This window comes from Geotrypetes seraphini, chromosome 3 (assembly GCF_902459505.1).
Source record: "Geotrypetes seraphini chromosome 3, aGeoSer1.1, whole genome shotgun sequence".
Lineage (NCBI taxonomy): Eukaryota > Metazoa > Chordata > Amphibia > Gymnophiona > Dermophiidae > Geotrypetes > Geotrypetes seraphini.
This window is the reverse complement of record NC_047086.1, coordinates 205,355,668-205,375,591: the sequence shown is the minus strand read 5'-3', so window position 1 is coordinate 205,375,591 and position 19,924 is coordinate 205,355,668. Positions and strand designations below refer to the sequence as shown.

The window sequence follows — 19,924 nt, the reverse complement described above, 5'->3', positions numbered from 1 at the left end:
AAAAAGGCAGTCAGGGAAGCCAAACTTCAAACAGAGGAAGATCTAGCACGGAACATTAAAAAAGGGGACAAATCCTTCTTTAGGTACATTAGCGACAGGAAGAGAAACAAAAATGGAATAGAACGCCTTAGGCAATCAGATGGAAACTACGCAGAATCTGATACTACCAAAGCAGAACTGCTAAACGAATACTTCTGCTCAGTATTCACCTGTGAAGCACCGGGAGATGGTCCGCAACTACAAATAAGAAACAGCCAAAATGACCTGTTTCGTGACTACGAGTTTACACCTAGTAATGTCTACCACGAACTTTCAAGACTCAAAGTAGACAAAGCCATGGGACCAGACAATCTACACCCCAGGGTACTCAGAGAGCTGAGTGAAGTTTTGGCTGAACCACTATCCGTACTCTTCAATCTTTCCATGCACACGGGAAAAGTACCCCTAGACTGGAAAACAGCTAACGTAATTCCACTCCACAAAAAGGGCTGCAGAACGGAGACAGGAAATTACAGACCGGTGAGTCTTACATCCATAGTGTGCAAACTCATGGAAACACTGATCAAACAGGAACTTGACAAAATTCTAGACGAAGAAAATTTACGCGATCCACATCAACACGGATTTACCAGGGGAAGGTCCTGCCAATCTAATCTGATTGACTTCTTTGATTGGGTAACCAGTCATCTGGATGCCGGTGAGTCCCTTGACGTGATATATTTGGACTTCAGCAAAGCTTTTGATAGCGTCCCACACCGCAGGCTGTTGAACAAACTAAAATCGATGGGATTAGGGGATACATTCACAACATGGGTAAGGGATTGGCTAGATGGTAGGCTTCAAAGGGTGATGGTAAACGGTACCCCCTCCAAAACGTCAGCAGTGATAAGTGGAGTACCTCAGGTCTCCGTCTTAGGGCCGATTCTATTCAATTTATTCATAGGAGATTTGACCCAAGGACTTAGAGGAAAAGTATCACTGTTTGCCGACGATGCCAAACTATGCAACATAGTTGGCAAAAGCAGTGTGCCTGACTTTATGACGCAGGACCTAAGACAGCTTGAACAGTGGTCATCAACTTGGCAGCTGGGCTTCAATGCTAAAAAATGTAAAGTAATGCACCTAGGCAAAAAAAATCCACACAGAACTTACACACTAAATGGTGAAACCTTGTCCAGGACCACGGTGGAACGTGATTTAGGAGTGATCATCAGCGACGATATGAAGGCTGCCAATCAAGTGGAGAAGGCTTCATCCAAGGCAAGACAAATGATGGGATGTATTCGTAGGGGTTTTGTCAGCAGAAAGCCTGAAGTCATAATGCCACTGTACAGATCCATGGTGAGACCTCATCTCGAGTATTGTGTTCAATTCTGGAGACCACACTACCGAAAGGATGTGTTGAGAATTGAGTCGGTTCAGCGAATGGCTACCAGGATGGTTTTGGGGCTCGGGGAACTCACGTATGAAGAAAGGTTGAGGAAACTGCGGATGTACTCACTGGAGGAGCGAAGAGAGAGAGGGGACATGATTGAGACCTTTAAGTATATTACTGGGCGTATAGAGGTGAAAGATGATATCTTCAGTCTTACAGGGCCCTCGGTAACCAGAGGACACTCGCTGAAAATCAGGGGAGGGAAATTTCAGGGTGATGCTAGGAAGTACTTCTTCACTGAAAGGGTGGTAGATCATTGGAACGAGCTGCCTCAGCGGGTGATTGAGGCCAGCAGCGTGTTAGACTTCAAGAGAAAATGGGATATTCATGTGGGATCTCTAGGAGAGTAAGAATCAGGGAGTGGGTCATTGGTATGGGCAGACTCGATGGGCTATTTTCTGCCGTCAATTTCTATGTTTCTATGTTTCTATATATGCATATATACCGGTTATTCCTTGCTTTATAGAATAGGTTCAAAATAGGCACCCCTTTGTATGAAATGTGCGGTGTGTGCTCTTGCAAATTCTTTGTGAAAGATAACCTCTTTTTACCTTAATTATTCCCTCAACCCCATAAACCCATAATCCCTCATATTAATCCTGCATCAATCGGTGTTCTTTTTAAATGCCGGCTATCATAGGCAAAAAAAATCTAGATTCTCAGCTGCAGTATCCAGACAGTGGTGGCTGCTGAATATCTGGATAAAATGGTGACCTGCCAGCATGATGGGTATGATTTAAAATCAAGTCAATTGAAATGTAAGAGGTCTGTTCAAAAAGTTCCAGGACTGATTTTATAAAAATTTATTAAAACACTCTTACAACTTATTCCATTGGATCCCAATCAAAGAACTCCCCTTCCCTACATATACACTTTTCCCAACATTAATTCCACTTCGGGAAACAGTCCTTAAATGCATCTTCAGGAATCATCAAAAGGTGTTTTGTTGAATTTTGCTTTCTGCAAAGGAGGAACATAGCTGCAGGAGGACCATCGGAGCAGCAGAGGAAACTTGCTTGCATTACAAATGCTGCTCGCAACACAGGCAAGTTTAGAAAATGGCCAGAGGAGAGAAGGGAAGAAGAAAACTGCCCAACTGCGAGGGGGGGGGGGTAAAGAGGAGTCAGAGGTACAGAGCTGTTGAGAAATCACATTAAAAATTTTTATGCAGAAAATTAACATGTTAATTACATTAGTTAAAACAATTAATCAACAGTCCTATTTTATTATTTGTTCCATTCAGTCATTTGATGCAGTTTACAAGCATTATAAATGACTGAGCAATTTTGCCTTATTGTTTCCCAAGAATTTATCCTAAATAGGCCTCATGCTCCTAATTTGTTTTTAGCAATATCTTTTGCTGGATATTGACAGTTGTCAGAAAATATTTTACATTAAATCCTACAGCTACTACTTATGATGAGTGAGAGCAAAGATAGTATGCATGTCATTAACAGATCCTTAGCTGAGGGGCTAATGATGGCTGCTGATGTTCTGTACCTGTTCTTCTGCATTGGGTATCACCAAGACAATATCTCCCTCCTTGAGCTGTAGGTGACCTGCGTTCTCAGACGTGTAAGCCTGGATTGCTTCAACCTGCAATACAATAAAGTTTCTAATTTTGAACATCTTTCCCAGAATTCCAAGATCCCAGCATGAAGAAGGGACAAACTGAGCCAGTCTTGGCTTCACCCCTACTGTCTTATCCTGCAGAGTTCCCTAAAGGGAGTGCGGTAGGGTGGGGTATTTGTGTGTCTGTCTATATATCTGTGACTGTGGATAAAATCCAGGATTGGCTCAGCCTGCCCCTAATGAGCTATCTGTTGACCTTCAGAGGGTAATTTTGTACACCTTCTTTGTGCATAAAAAGCCTCTTATAAACTTAGAACTAAAACTAGGAGGGAATAAATGGCATTCAAAATTCAGCGCCGGATTTATTTAAGTTATTTATATATCACCTATCAATAGAGGTTGTCTAGGCAATTCTACATTCAGGAACTCAAGCATTTTTCCCATCTCTCCTGTCTAATGTACCTGGGGCAATGGAGAATTAAGTAACTAGCCCAGGGTCACAAGGAGAAGCGTGGGGTTTGAACCCACAACCTCAGGGTGCTGAGGCTACAGCTTTTACCACTAGGCCACTCCTTCCTCTAAGTGTGATTCTTTAAAGCAGTGGTCTCAAACTCAAACCCTTTACGGGGCCACATTTTGGATTTGTAGGTACTTGGATGGCCGCAGAAAAAATAGTTAATGTCATATTAAAGAAATGACAATTTTGCAGGAGGTAAAACTTTATAGTTTATAAATCTTTCCTTTTGGCTAAGTCTTACCTACAATATTGTAACTTATAGCTAAAGCGACATATGATCAAGAAACTTATTTTACTTTTGTGAATATGATAGACATACCGAAGGCCTCAAAATAGTACCTGGCGGGCCGCATGTGGCCCCAGGGCCGCGAGTTTGAGACCACTGCTTTAAAGGGAGTGCCAATTCCTACACCTAACATTCGATGTCAGATTTACGCTTACTGAAATTTGGTGTAAATGCTGGCACCCAACTTAGGCTCGCTGAGGCCATGTTTTTTTTTATAACTGCACACAACTTTACAGAATGCCCCACAAGCCCGTGGCCACATCCCCTTTTGAGTTATATACAGTACTAGTAGAGTTCAGCATGCCTTAAAGAACCAATTAACTTCAATAATTGGTTGTTAGCATCCAATTAATGATAGTTAAGGGTTCGTTACTGAATCTTGGGCATGCAAATTTGGGCAACATATATAGAATCGGGGGAATAACTTGGCGAGTAGGTGTGCTCAGTGGTGTTTGGATGGAGCTTGAATGGAGTCACAATTTAAGTGTGTGTTCAGTGGCGTAACAAGGGGGGTGGGAGCAGACCGCCTCAGGCACCAGCATCTTTCCTCCTCTCCTCCCACCCATCTCTTCAAATTCTTTGTCGGCAGCAAGCAGCATCTCCTACCTGCTGCTCACACCGGCCTCAGCTCTGCTTCTGACCTCACTTCCTAGTCACAGGACCAGGAAGTGACATCAGAGGGAGAACTGAGGCCGGCATGAAACGTGACCAGAAAAAATTTGAGGGTTTTTTTTCAATTCTTTATTCATTTTAAAAAAAAATTTATAATAAGTATAACAGCATTTATGACATTTTAAACTCAAATACAACACATAATATTCTGTTAAGATCCATATCAGAATTTATCCCCCTCCCCCTAATCAATAACATTCTTTAAATTCAAGAAAACCTACCATAAACCCCATTCCTATATAAATTATTTAATATTGAAATAAAAAAACCCTTCCTCCCCTCCCCCCATCCTGGATGTGCATTTTTAAGGGGAAAAATTATAATAGTTTGTTAATGGCTCCCAAATCTCCTGAAATTTTCTAAAATTCCCCTGCTGTGTGGCTATTGTCCTTTCCATTTTATAAATGTGACATAAAGAGTTCCACCAGAAGCTGTAATTAAGTCTCTTCCAGTTTTTCCAATTACTCGTAATCTGTTGTATGGCAACCCCTGTCATAATAAGTAGAAGCCTGTTTTGAATTTGAAGAGGTAACACGGGGGGTGTGTGTGTGTGTGCGTGTGTGCAGTAGGAAAGTAAGGGAGGTATGCAATGCAAGGAAAAACCGGGGAAGACGCACTGTATGGTGATGCCGGGCCCTACTGCCCTGGATGCCTTCTTCCCTTATGCCACTGTGTTTGTTTATAAGATACATGCATGAGCACATTCTTTACATGCTAGTATTTTAAAAGTCCATAGACCAGGGCTGCCCAAGTCTGGTCCTCGAGATCTACTGGCAGGCCAGGTTTTCAGGATATCCACATTGAATATGCATGAGAGAGAGATTTGCATACCAAGAAGGCAGTGCAGGCCAATCTCTCTCATGCATATTCATTGGGGATATCCTGAAAACCTGGCCTGCCAGTAGATCTCAAGGACTGGACTTGGGCAGCCCTGCCATAGACCATTATTGAGATGGCTTGGGGAAATCCATTGCTTATTCCTAGGATAAGCAGCATAGAATCTGTTTTGCTACTTGGGATCTAGCTAGGTCAGAGGTGGGCAACTCCGGTCCTTGAGGGCCGGTATCCAGTCGGGTTTTCAGGATTTCCCCAATGAATATGCATTGAAAGCAGTGCATGCAAATAGATCTCATGCATATTCATTGGGGAAATCCTGAAAACCCGACTGGATTCTGGCCCTCAAGGACCAGAGTTGCCCACCCCTGAAAAGGTACGTGGGACCTGGGTTGGGATACTGGTCTTGATGGACCTTCGGTCTGTCTCAGTATGGCAATTCTTATGTACTAATATATGTGCCCTGTTGTAAAATGACCTTTTAAGTCTAATTGTTTGGTGGCCGTGTTGCACGTTTGATTCCCTGGTACAACGTCTTCTTTTGGGTCAGGTGGGCTGAAGGTGCTACAGAGGAAGTATTCACAGCCTGAGGGAGAGAGACACAACTACTGTGCATTGGCAACAGCTACAGTACAGATTCAGGGTCTACGTTAGCAATTACAGCAAAAATAAATTTGTGTGACCCCTCTGGAGGTGTGGAATAATAATGCACCTAGATTGTGACCCCCCAAATGCAGCTTTTGTAATCCCACTTGGGAAAACTCACAGTTTAGGAAACTCTGGCCTAGAGATAAAGAAATTAAGGAAGAGTCAGGGGGAAGGGATAGGGAGGGAAGAGATGGGGTGTGAGTACAGGTTTGGTGATGTTCAGAGGAAAGGCTGTTAAAGATTGTAACAGTATTATTTATGAATTCTGTAGGACTAGCTTTGTTCTAGTTTTAAAAGCACACAATATTGAACAAGTTCCTGGACAGTCAGGAAGATAACGTGTACAGTCGACTCCGCTTAAGTGCAAGCCCTTTGGACCAGCTCGCTACGTGCGTTTAAATGGAGTGTGCGCTTAATCGGAGTACAGTCATGAAAAATCACAATACACTGTAGTCAAATGCATAAGAACATAAGAATAGCCTTACTGGGTCAGACCAATGGTCCATCAAGGTGGCCAATCCAGGTCACTAGTACCTGGCCAAAACCCAAGGTGTAGCAATATTCCATGCTACTGATACAGGGCAAGCAGTGGCTTCCCTCGTGTCTTTCTCAATAACAGACTATGGACTTTTTCTCCAGGAACTTGTCCAAACCTTTCTTAAAACCAGCTACACTATCCGCTCTTACCACATCCGCTGACAACACGTTCCAGAACTTAACTATTCTCTGAGTGAAAAAAATTTCCTCCTATTGTTTTTAAAAGTGTTTCCCTGTAACTTCATCGAGTGTCCCCTAGTCTTTGTAATTTTTGACTGAGTGAAAAATCGATCCACTTTTATTCAGCAAAAAACACACCGAATACAATGCAATACGGTTCAGTTCTTTTCCGTTTTCTGGTAGGATTGCTGTTGTTATGTCAGTCTTTCAATATGGCTTGCTTTTTTTTGAAAATCTGAGAAATCTGGCTAGGATGAACGCTGTAATGTTTTGCAATAGCGACCTGACTTAGAGAATGACACGGTGGTTGTTACCCGCGGCTAGCCGCGAGTAGCCGTGGGTAACCCGCCGAAACGGGGAAAGAAAAATAGTAGTCGCTGCGGGGACGGGGATAAGGCCATTCACCGCCCCGTGGAGCGGTGAATGGTCTTGTCTCCGCAGTGAGGCATCAAGGATCGTGTGGTTCAGTAGCCAGAACTTTGATTTATAAGAAAGGAATAAGCTAAATATTGCAGTACTAAGGCTTATATGGATGCTGCGGGGACGGTGACGGGGCGGTGAATGGGATGGCAGTGACGGTGACGGTGACGGGGCGGTGAAGGGGATGGCAGTGATGGTGACGGGGCGGTGAATGGAATGGCGGTGATGGGGCGGTGAAGGGGACGGTGGGCCAGGGACGGGGCGCTGACGGGGACAGATTTTTTCCCCGTGTCATTCTCTAACCTGATTTTCCCTTTAGTCAAGTCTCTTTAAGACAGACATCGACACGTTCAGCCAAAGGCAATGATTTTTGTCCAGCATTGTGGACACATTCAGCCAAAGATATTGATTTATGACCACGAGACACCATAGTTCAGTTCCGAAAGTTTGTACACCTGGCCAGCCTAGACTGCTATTCTGAAACATGTGGCTCATCCACGTCAGAACGTAATTGCTTTTAACCGGAGTGAACATAATGTGAAAGAATGGAGGTGGGACTATGACATCAGTGCACCAGTGGCGTACCTAGCATATGTGACACCTGGGGCCCATCATTTTTTGGCATCCCCCCCATCTGTACGAAAAACATGATTTTTAGTAACAAGACAGCATCTTACATACTGCAGTGAGAAGTACAACAGCAATACACCCATTGTAAAACTAAACAAGCCAGACTAGTACAGATCAATCCTGCAGTCAATCCTAACAGAAAACCATGCCTTTCGAATACACAGAACCAGGCCGGATTTAGATGAAAAGAGGCCCTAGGCTATTCCACTTCCCTTTCACCTCCCATTTTTAAGTTTGTAAATTACATGAGAGATAATAAAATACATCATTACTGTGATATATATCAATATGTTAAATGAAACATGTTGTTATTGGTACTAACCTTTATAAAAAAATGTGACACGGATAATAAATAAAAAAAAGTCGAGAACACTTATTTGGACATTTATTCTCAGCACCATATATAGTACTTGTAACAATAACTAGTCAAACATAACACACAACATTTACAAAGAAACAAAATTCAAATAATGAAAATCTTTGACTACGAAAATAAAATACGCAATAAAAATTATCATATTTTCTATCAAATTAAATTAAATATATTCAATAAATTGAAGATTAAACCAAATTCAATTCAGATAAATTTATTTCATAATAATTCGCATTTAAAGTTTAAGTATGAATTATTATGAATTTTAAGTCTTAAACTAAACCAAAAATGGAACTTTATTTAAACAAAATCCAGATCACAAAAAAAGAAAATATCAAATTGTATATCATATTAAATTTTATGTTAATAGTTATTTTATTTAAGAACTGATTTGAGTTGGATAACCTGAACTACCTGGTGGAGAACTACCTTGTGTATGTTGGACACTACAGCCATTTTAATACATATTTTCTCTAAGTCTAAGCAGCCTTTCCTTACAAGCTATCCAACTAGAACAGCATGTACTTTGCTAATCTATGAAAATGATACTCCTGCTGGCCTAGTTCTTGTCTTCCTAAGGAGGATACTTCTCCAAGGTTCGGTGACCATTGTTCATTTGTACTGAGCTGTTATCAGTGCCATATGATATATGCAAGGCACCCTGAGAAGCCACATAAAACACCCATAACAAGTAACAACCCCTGAAGGATGACGGGGGAGTAGGGATGTGGGGGTTTGGTGCCTGTCTCTAAAGCAAGCCATGGGATCCAGGCATGGCCAGGATGCTGGAATGTCACCCTTGCATCTTTGTTTCCATTTGCTGCATAAGACTGCTTACAAGGACACCATCCTGAAGACATACAGTGTTGTATAACAAACAAATCAGCCTCAGCAAGGTGATAAGGATTCAAGACATGGACAAAAGGAGTTCACGACTGCTAGGGCCTTTCTCTTGGGAGGGGGAAGTGAGAGGCGTGGACTGGGGGGGGGAATAGTTAGGTATACATTTTTTTGTATCATTAGGGAGTCATATGACCAGAGTTCGGGGATGAGCCTTTTGAAACAAAGCAAGAATTTATCTGTATAAAAGAACATGCATCACAAGTAGGGCCAGAGGGGTTTACCTGCTCATGCCGGAGGGTGTGCTAGCCCCCTGCTCGGCATATGAGTGTAAATGTTACTCTCCATTGCATATTCTGAACTGACAATATATATTTCTTTCTGTTATGACTCCGCTGCTATAAATTTGTAAGCCATTTTACTAACAATAAAAATATTGTCTGTTTTGGAAAATACAATGCCGTCTTGTAGTCATTCCAATGAGGTCAGCAAAGCAGCCTTTTTATCTCAGATTCAATCCAAGTATACATTTAAAACGAAATAGTAGATTAGAAGAATTTCTTTCTAAACTTTTTCACACAGAATTCTTCTATAAGTTCATCAAAATCTATTTTTCTGAAGGTCTCATTTTTGATGCACAAAATACTCAATGAAAACAACCTCGTCTGAGTCATTGTGCTTCTTAATTGATTTTTGATATTTTTAAGTCTTGAAAATAACCTTTCTTCAGTACAATTAGTGACTATTAAACTGAGAAACAGCCGTAAGATTGATTCCAAATTGGGGAAGGCCACTTGAATATTTTCTTTGAATATTATTTGATACAAGTCTGTATGCGACAATGTGGAATTTTTTGAAGGTTTATGTGTTTGTCTCACATATGTGTGGAAATTAAATAGTTCTTCAGTAAGATTTTGGTTGACATCTTCTGGGTATTCTTGCATTAACAGCTCAACACCTCTTTGAAGTTCTACCTTTGATAATGTAAGATCGGCAAGAAAGGAAAATATTTTCACTACATCATCATAAACAGAAGCTCTTCTTCCTAAATTTGATTCTAGTGCATCTAATATAGGAATAAATGATTTAATCCTAAATTTATCTCTTGAAGAGAGTTCGTCTAAGGCATCAGGGTCAGATGAATTTTCGTAATTCTCTTGCCTTTTACTTCTTATTATCCTTCTGGCAGTTCTATATTCAGTATTTAGCAACATGTTTTTTTGCTTGTTGCTCAAGTGCATCAAAATCTTCCCTAATTCCACGTAAAATATCCAAAAGTGACCTGTACCAATCTGCACAACTACTAAGTGAAATATTAGGGCTTTGAAGAATTTTATTTACTTTTGAAAAATGTCTCAGTATTCGATTCCAGAAATGGAGCATAAACACGAATTCAAATTCTTCCATCTTCTCTAAAAGATTGTTGGCCCTCAATCTAGTATCACCCTTTGTATTAATATCTGAATGTAAATAATTGAGTGAATCGGTGATATCATTGTAATTTTCTAAAATAGCTTCGGTAGCTTTTGCGTGTGCCTCCCACCTAGTGTCTGATAAATATTTAGGCACTTTAGAATGAGGTTTCAAATGTGATTTCAGAACAGGAGCCCTAACCCGGAACGGATGGAGGCGAGACAAATGGAAAATTCAAAATGTTCAGCTCGCAGAAATCTCTTCGGACGAGTGGATCGCGAAGAGTTAAAGAAGGAGTTTGAGCAGCTTAGTAGCATAAGGCACATCAATATTTGCCATAGCAATCAGTGAATGTATGAACTATACTTTGGTGCTATCTAGTATATACAAACGAACAGACCCAATGAGCCGAACACATTGATCTTAACCAATACTTTTTTATGTTTGTTTATTAGTCATATGCATAGAATTTCTCTTTATTTTCGGTTCAGTGTTTTAGTGTTCACTGTTTTTAGAATAGTGTAATTTTAATTTTGCTAACAATTTGAATGTAGGCCCCTCTTGATCTTGAGGCCCTAGGCTGAAGCCTAGTTAGCCTATAGGAAAATCCGGCCCTGCACAGAACACAGAAAACATCTTTGCCTAGTATGGAATAAGTAATCACAAACTTACTCCTCCCCCTTTTACAAAACTGTAGTGTGGATTTTAGCCACGGTGGTAACAGCTCTGACGCTCATAGAATTCTGAGCATCAGAGCTGCTACCACCACGGCTGGTGTTAAAAAACGCTCCACAGTTTTGTAAAAGGGGGATAAAATAGAAATACATAGACAAAGGTTAAATTGAACCACCAAGAAGCTGGACTCTGCATACAATGCAATACCACAGAAACAGTGACACATGTCTCCTAAAGCAATAAATAAATAGAAAATTTTTGTTCTACCTTTGTCTTCTCTAGTTTTCTGCTTTCCTCATCTTCTTGTTACTCTCTTCCTTCCATCCACTGTCTGCCATCTCTCTGCCCCTTCCAAAAACTGTATGCCTCCCCCTTCCATCTCTCCTTTCATCCCATTGGTCTGGTATCTGTCTCCTCTCCTTCCCCCCTGCTCTGGCATCTCTCTCTCCGCTCCCTTCCTCCTGTTCTTCCCTGGTCTTCCTTCTCAATTTATTTTCTGCCTTTGTCTAAATTCTTTTTTACTATTCAGTCCTCAATTTCCCTCTTTCATTGTGTCTACCTATAGCTTGCCATCTCTTTCCCTCACTCCTTCCAGTAACTAACTCTATTCTCTTCCCTCAATCCTGCATGTGCCCTTTTTTTCCTTCTCCTCCTCACTTCCTTCCAGCATTTGCTCCCCCTTTCCCTCACACTTCCATTCAGCAGCTGTCCTTCCTCTCCCCCACACTTCCATTCAGTGTCTGTTTCCCTCTCTCTATCCCTTCCATCTACTGTTCACCCTCTATCTCGCCCCTTCCATTCCCTGCCCTCTGTGCTCTTTCTATCCAGTGTGCACCCTCCCTCTCTCTCTCTCTCTTCCATATGGCATCTTCCCTCTTTCTATGCTCCTTCCATAAACTAGCTATCCCGTGCCTCTTCTCTCTCCTTTGTACATGATTGATTTCAACTCTGTCACCTCTCAGTTTTTCTCTCCCTGCCACCACCCCCTCCCCTATGCTCTGGCAACTCTCTCTTCTCCTTTCTTTCCTTCCCACCTCACAGTCTGGCATCATCCCTTCCCTGATTCCTGGCATCTCTTTCCTTTCCTTTTCTTCCATCTCTCCCTCCCCCTCCATGCTCTGACATCTCCTCCTTCCTTTCCCCCTTCCTTTTCCCTTGATCTGGCATACCTTCCTCCTTTCCTCCATGCCTTAGCGTCTCTTCTTCCCTTTAAGCCCTGGCATCTCCTTTCATTCCCTCCAGTTGGGTAGAGCAATACTCTCCCCAATTCTCTCCCCCTCTGCTACCTTTCCTCCTTCTGTCACCCAAGGCCTGGTCTCCTGAATTTCTTCGGGCAGCAGCAGCATTCACAATTCACTGCTGTTGCCGGCTTCAGGCCTTCCTCTCTGTCGGGTACTGTCTTCATGAAAACAGGAAGTAGGCAGGACCCGGCAGAGAGGAAGGCCTGAAGCCGGCAACAGCAGCAAATTGTAAATGCTGCTGCTGCCTGAAGAAGATAATGGCACCAGGCCTTTGAGCCCCCGAGGCAGACCGCTTCTCTCCCCTCCCAGCCGAACCCTCGCTGACCCTCCTATCTCTCCCCCCCAAGTGAACCTTTCTGACCCTCCCAGCGAGAGCAGCAAACCTCCCTCCAGTAGCGTCGGCTGCTTTGCGGCTTTCTCCTGTCAGTGTCGCGGCAGAGGGAGGAGAAAGCTGCGAAGCAGCCGACACTACTGGAGGTTAGGCTTGCTGCTCTCGCTGGGAGGGTGGGAGCGCGATAGGGACCGGGCTGGCTGTGCACCCCCCATAAGGCTGCACCCGGGGCGGACCTCCCCCCGCCCCCCCTTGGTACGCCACTGCAGTGCGCATAAGCGGATTGTGTGCTTATCAGAATTGCAACTATCCGGAGTTTACATCCATTGACATTAATGTAAAAAAACAGGACATGGTGGTCGGATGCGGGTAACCGAAGCGTGCGCTTAACCGACATGCACTTAGGTGGAGTCGACTGTAGATATTTTATTGCACAAACATAGAAAAATATTATAAAATATGCAAAATCATCAAATAAAATAATACACTGGGTATTATTTTATTTGATGATTAAAATAATTATTTAAATAAATAATTATTAAACTAATACACTGTCTGATATATATTGCTGTATTATTTTATTTGATGATTTTGTGTATTTTATAATATTTTTCTAAGTTTCTGCAATAAAATTATTACACGTTAACTTCCTGACTGTCCAGGAACTTGTTCCACATTATGTGCTTTTGGACATTGTCAGTTTGGCTGTGAAACTTTGGTCCTTTCCTGTGTAATTTTGGTCCGCACCCCTTTGCAAGCCTCTCCATTGGAACTTTGTTTTTTGTTTGTTCTAGTTTTGCTTGAAATTTAAAAAAGCCGTTTTGCAACAGGATGTCCTTAAAACAGTGTAACATCAAAGAGTTTGCAACTGGCAGCTCTTAAGGCCTGGCAACAGCACAGAGAGGCTGATGCAAAAAGCTGCCACAAGCCTAACCACACAGTTACTGCAGGTTGTGCACCTACATTACCTGTCAAGCAATGCAGGGAAGAGTTGAGAGGAGGTAATAACTCGTGCGGAAGAAATGACCATACACTCCATCAAAATGGATGGTAATCAGGCCATTAAGTATTCTGCTGCAATACACAGAAGGCAACAGTGGGTTTCATATGCATACAATGTGTGAAATATTCTGTCAGGTCAGGGGCAGTGCTGAAGGGTAGGTTGAGAGGAATGGGTGTCCAGTATCAATTCCCTCTGTCCCTTCAACCTGATACACTACCCCCATTAGCTTCATGGATTGGTTCTTGGTGTCTAACGGGTCCCCTTTTCTCCCCAGACCTGACTCAAACACCCTGCTCCTGAAATTAAAAATAAAAAAATCCATGGTAATCCTGAGCTCCTCCCCCAATTAAAAAAAAATTCCCTTGAACTCAATGCCAGAGCAAGTAGTAAAACCAGTTAATGTAGGTGGGTTTAAGAAAGGTTTGGACAAATTCCTGGTGGTAAAGTCCATAAATTCTTATTAAAGTAGACTGGGGAAAGCTACTGCTTATCCCTAGGGTTAAGCAGCATAGAATACTGCTAATTTTTGGGTCGTGCCAGGTACTTGTGATCTGGATTGGCCACTGCTGGGAAACAGGATACTGGGCTTGACAGAGCTTTGGTCTGGACATCTATTACAGTTTTTATGTTCACTAAGGTGGACAAACACAGCAGACTCATGGCAACCCTGTAACACTACACAACCTGTAAGGGGTTTGGTATCTGGATGGTAGTTTGACATAAAAGGGCCTGGGGATAGCCTGACATCCCTAAATTCAGTGCTGAGAGAGTGAAACAGCACAGCTCAATCTTGCAAAAAACAAAAAAACAAACAAACAACAAAAACCAACCCCAAAAAACCCACCTTTCTCTCAATATATCAATATATATAAACTTCAAACAGATGGGTTAAAACACAAGGAACTCAATATCATACTTTGGAAGGCACTTTTCTAATGCAATAATTTTCTCCATGATGCGTTAGACTCCCTTTTGAAAAACTGTACTGATGAGAGATATGATATACTGTAAGTCAAAAGGTATTATCTAATCATATAATATACCTTGTATAAGAATCCTGGAGCCTGTATGCTCTTCTCTTTGGTATCATCTGAGAAAGAGTCATCAGCTGAGTCTGGAACAACCTTGGAACAGAAATATACCACATAAGAGAACAGAATTCAGGGCAACCATACTTCTTTAGAATAGATGATTTTAATTTGCAAATCATGCAAAGGGTGGCTGTGTGAAACTTCTTGTATTTAAATCATTAGTTCTTGATTTTTAAATGCTCTTTTTATTCTTTCTAATCCAACAGATTGTTGGAAAGAAATTATTGTATATATAAGAGGATAAGCATGTCTATTTATCTGCCTGTCTCTCTGTTACCCATTCCAGGAGGGAGACTTTTTGGCCAGCCTTGGTTTTAAACTTACATCCCAAAACAGTGTAGTATTTGTAATCCATTAATTCATTAACACTGTATTTTCCCATAGCATAATCTTTTGTTAACCGCATTGCAGTCTAGAAATCTGCTGTTATGTTATGTTATTCTACCCATTGAAATCAATGCTGCAGATTCCATAATGCATCAGGATGAGGTTGGCAGAAATCCATGAGTAGCCAAAATGTCTCCCTCCTGGAATGGGTAACATAGCAGCTTTGGTAAACAATTTAAGAAAAGTTGAAAGAAAATGAGTGTAGAAGGAAGATGATGGACCTCTCGTAAGAATGATCAGAGTGGCATATTTTACCCATTCTATAGTTGAAGTGCAAACATACCAGTGAAGAATTAGTGATGATTCACATATGTGGGCAACCAGCAACCTGGTAATTCCAGATATTTAGAGATTTTTGACATCTAAAGATCAACTAGACTCCTCATGCCGCCATAGGGCTTAGATACCATCTAGCAAATGAAGGATGTGGCAGTTTAGAACTTGACTGTGAAACGTCCCTTCTGTTCTGAATACACAGAGACAAACTTCTTCAGTGTGTTTTAGTTTCCAAGGTGATAATTTCCAAACCCAGGTCTAAACAATCTAATATGAGGCCTTGTTTTTAGGATATCCACATTGAATAGTCATGAAGCATTGCACTGTTCTGGCTCCATGTGCTGGCTGTGTTGCTAGACAGCAAGCTAAACCCAATCTCTTTATTTCAGTCATTTTTTTTATTACAATTAAGTAAACAAGGAACTTACTGAAGATAATTGAAATTAATAATGCTGTACAGATTCTAGGTCATTACAGGCATAATGGGTCTTTCTAAAGATAATGCTGACTGCAGTGAGCCAGATGGGATCTTTTGCACAAAAGATCTTACTTGGGCAACAGTAATTTATCCATAATAACCAAAGTCTCTAGAAATGACCAGTAGGGTTACAAGTTATATGCTGAACTACAGGATAAGAGCAGAGACTCAAATGGGCCTGGGCCTGTATCATGCAGTATTCAACCTGTGAGACTAAAAGTTACATGAATTACTATGGACAAGTGTCAGAATAACACAAAATATACAAACATAAGCTGAACAAATAGAGCAAACATACCTGTATACTACTGCTACTAACCAAAGTATTGTTAATTTGTATTAGAGAATGACATGGGGACAGAATTTGTCCCTGTCCCTGCGGTTAACTGCGGGGAAACCATCCCCGTATCATTTTTTAAGGAGAGAGGGAAGAATCAGTTTGAATAGACCCAACCACTGACCCTCAAGCCTTTCATTGAAGAATGCTGGTGTAGAAGAACTGAGGATGAGATAGACACTAAAGAATGACATGGGATGGTTTCCCGCAGTTATCCAGAGGAATGGGCAGTGGCATAGTAAGGGGGAACGGGGGGGGGGGCACCTCTCCGCCTCCCCCATACCTCTTTAAATGTTCGCCAGCTAGAGCAACATCTTCTACTTGCTACTTGCACTAGCGTTGACTCCCTTCTGACTTCATTTCCTGGTCATGGAACAGGACGTGATGTCAGAAGGGGGCTCACACCAGCACAAGCAGCGACTGGAAGATGCTCGTGCCGGCAAACATTTCAAGAGGTACGTGAGGGGAGAAAGGGGTGCTCAAGTGGTGAGGAAGAGTTGGGGAGGCACCCATGCAGCGGGGAAGTGTGTGTGTTGGGGTGTGTGTGTGTGTGTGTATAAACAGCACAGCGATGCTGGCCGCCAACTTCCCTTGCAACACCACTGGGAATAGGAACAAATTCCGTCCCCCATCATTCTCTAATTTGCATGTTTTGTTTAGGTTGAAGACCAAGCCTATTGGTGGATGAAGGAGATGGGTTTCTTGAGGGCTGAACTGGGAGCTATTTATCTAGGGAATATGATGATCATCTGTGATGTGTGCATTGATCCCTTTTTAGAGAATTTTCTTTTTTAAAGGTTGATTATTAAATAAGTTTATAATATTTATATGATATTTTTGATTGAAATATGTAAGGGAAGGGTGGGTGGGGAGGGATTAATTTATATATTTAGGATGATATTAGTAAGAAATTCAAGTGATGTGTTTATTTTTTATGATGTAATATTGTGTACTTGTAAGATGATAAAATGAATAAAGAATTGGAAAAAAAAAAGAAAATATTTGCTACATTAGAACATTTTGCACTTCCTTGCACAACTTAACCATGCTTAAACACCCTTCTTGTCCTTTGTTATCATCTTAATCTTCTAGCCAGATATATAAGAAAGATATCATGTTCATTTTGATAAAAGGTGCTTATCAAGTTGATCATATTCTATCACTATGCTATTTTTGTTTGTTACCTGCTTTTGTATCAGATCCGTGGAGTGCCTAACCTCTTCCACTCTCTCATCTTTGCTTGGAACATCCTCATAATCACTGGATCGCTTGAACCCTTCAGTGGCTGTTGCTTGTGTTTGGTTGTTGTTAGCCATTAGTGTAGCTGATGGATCACTTCTGTACTCTGTACTCTGAGAAGCCTCATTAGATGTAAGACTTAATGAGCTTTGAACTGCTTTTTCATCTGTAATTGACTCCTCAGCCAGCTTCTTGCTCCTTTCTGATTGACTAGAGTCATCTTGGAGATCATGTGTTTGAAGAGATCCTCTTGGGTTCACCTTATCTGTTGAACTAGAAGAAGGTTCTTGAAGAGGTGGCATTTCATTGCACAGCTGGGACTTGGTAAGTTCTTCTTTAAGTAAAACACCTCTCGCATCTACATCAGGGCTATCCTCATGGTCATCTAGAGAAAGAACTTCCACTTTTGTGGTATGGTCACAAGATGAACCTTCAGCTTCAGAATTTCCCTCTGTGCTTGTCTTGGAAAAATCAGTTTTTGTTTCTCCATCATCGTCTTCTTCCACGGATGAATCATTAGAAGATGGTTGCACATTTCCATCTGAGACAGAAGTCTTGAGCTCTGCTTCAGCAATCAGAGGAGAATCTGCCTCAGATATAATGGTAGATTCTGTGGTTTTCTCCTCTGAAAGCTCCATATCTGGGGTACCTTCGATAGCCACCTTCTGTGTTATGCTGGGTTTTGAAGATGTAAGTATGTTCTCCTTGACTGTTGAGAAGGAATCCATGTCATTATTTGAACGTATAGCAATAGGTGAGGTGAGAGTTTGATCAAAGCTGTTCTCAGAAGCAGCAAAAAAGGTGTTGGAAGGACTTAAGGGAGAAGAGATCACCAGCGAACGCCTGTTACTAGAATGAGAAAACACATGTTTTACTTCTCACTATGGTCTAGGACCTAATTGTAACTGCAATACTAGTTCTGGATGGAAACACATAGATTCCTAGCTAAAAGTGACTATGGATAAATTTACTTTGTAATAAAGATAAAAAGTATTTGATTTTGATTTTTTTTTTTTAATGAAGGCTTGGAATAATCTTCCATGGAATCTAGCTGAGACATTTTTATCAGGTATTTAAAAATAAATTAGAGGTGTTCTTAGCTGTTAATGATATGAATGGTAAGCAAAGCTATATAAATCCTAAATTAAGAAACAGCGATCTTAAAGGCTAGAAGATATGCAAGCATGTAATATCCCTACACAATAAGATTGTAAAACACTGTTGGAATAGCATTTCCACACATCTCAAAGAGTCATGGCCAGCAGAACAGACTGAGCATAGCAAACGGACCCTAGGATCCCTCTGCAGGCCCACTGCTGCAAATCAACCACTCCAAGTTGTACAGTAACTTTTCAGGGCAATAAGTCTTGCCCCTGAGATCAGCTTGGGTGTTAGAGTGACTGAGGAACTTCTGCAGGAGCAGAGGTCATGAGCCACATGGCAAAATGGGGATACACTACTAGACCTGAGATAGTTATGAGATGCACTTTTGTCTTTGCCAGTTATTTGAGGATGGAACCTAAAGGTACAGCTCACAAAGGGTAAGATTTTTGTGCTCTGAAAATTCTGTTTTGTTATAGGCCAATGTTAAGCCAAAATATGCCAAAACTTATGCAATGACCTTTTGTTGTGCCGGGGTGAAATTATGGGATTCGCTGGTAGGGCAGTTAAGAAAATGTGCTGATAGAGGATCTTTTAGAAAACTCCTCAAAACGCAACTGTTTGTTAATGCTTTTTTATAGGGTCTGATTTGTCCAGTTTGAAGATTAACTGTGAACTTAAATGTTGAGATTTGTCTTTTTATTATATTGTTTTTAGGCATTATATATGTGGATATATTGTAAACCGCCTAGGAACTAAAAATTAAAAAAAAAATAAAAAAAGAGCATAAGCGTTGCCATACTGGGACAGATCGAAGGTCAACCAAGTTCAGTATCTTGTTTCCAATTGTGGCCAATCTAAGTTGTAAGTTCCTAAAAGAGTAAAATAGATTTTATGCTGCTTATCCTAGAAATAAGCATTGGATTTTCCCAAGTCCATCGTAATAATGACTTATAGACTTTTCTTGTAGGAAATCATTCAAACCTTTTTTTAAAAATCCTGCTAAGTTACCGTAATTGCTTGCTCTATGGAAAAAACTGTGGGGCTCATAATAAAAAAAAAAAAAAAGTCTAAAAAGTGGCCTAAATGGGTACTTGGACGATCAAAAAGCCTGATTGTCCATAACCAAAGCTGGTTTTAGACATATCTAAAACCAGCTGAAGCCTTTCCCCTGCCTCTAAACGCATAGAGCGAAAAGGGGCATTTTTAGAGGAGGGGAAAGGGCGGGAGGTGGGCCGACTTACACCTAGGCGTACAGCAGGTATAACCAAACCTTTTGACAGGTTGCCTAGTCAACATTTATACGTTTTGACTTAGACCAAGTCAAAACAGATATAAGTGCTGAAAAAGGGCCCACCGAGCTGATGGCGGCTGGCGCGATCAGCTCAATGGCCCGGCAACTTACCCA

General features: G+C 41.3%; 1 protein-coding gene across 1 annotated transcript in view; it reads right to left on the bottom strand.

Moving 5' to 3' along the window:
* Window positions 1-19,924, bottom strand: part of BIN2 (bridging integrator 2) — a 110,709-nt gene that overhangs the window by 12,696 nt on the left and 78,089 nt on the right. Inside the window, exons 10-12 of the mRNA XM_033939969.1 lie at window positions 17,361-18,264; window positions 14,651-14,731; window positions 2,936-3,031 (exon numbers count right to left, since the gene is read on the bottom strand). Coding sequence (XP_033795860.1) covers window positions 2,936-3,031; window positions 14,651-14,731; window positions 17,361-18,264 — 1,081 coding nt within the window. The remainder of the gene's footprint in view (window positions 1-2,935; window positions 3,032-14,650; window positions 14,732-17,360; window positions 18,265-19,924) is intronic.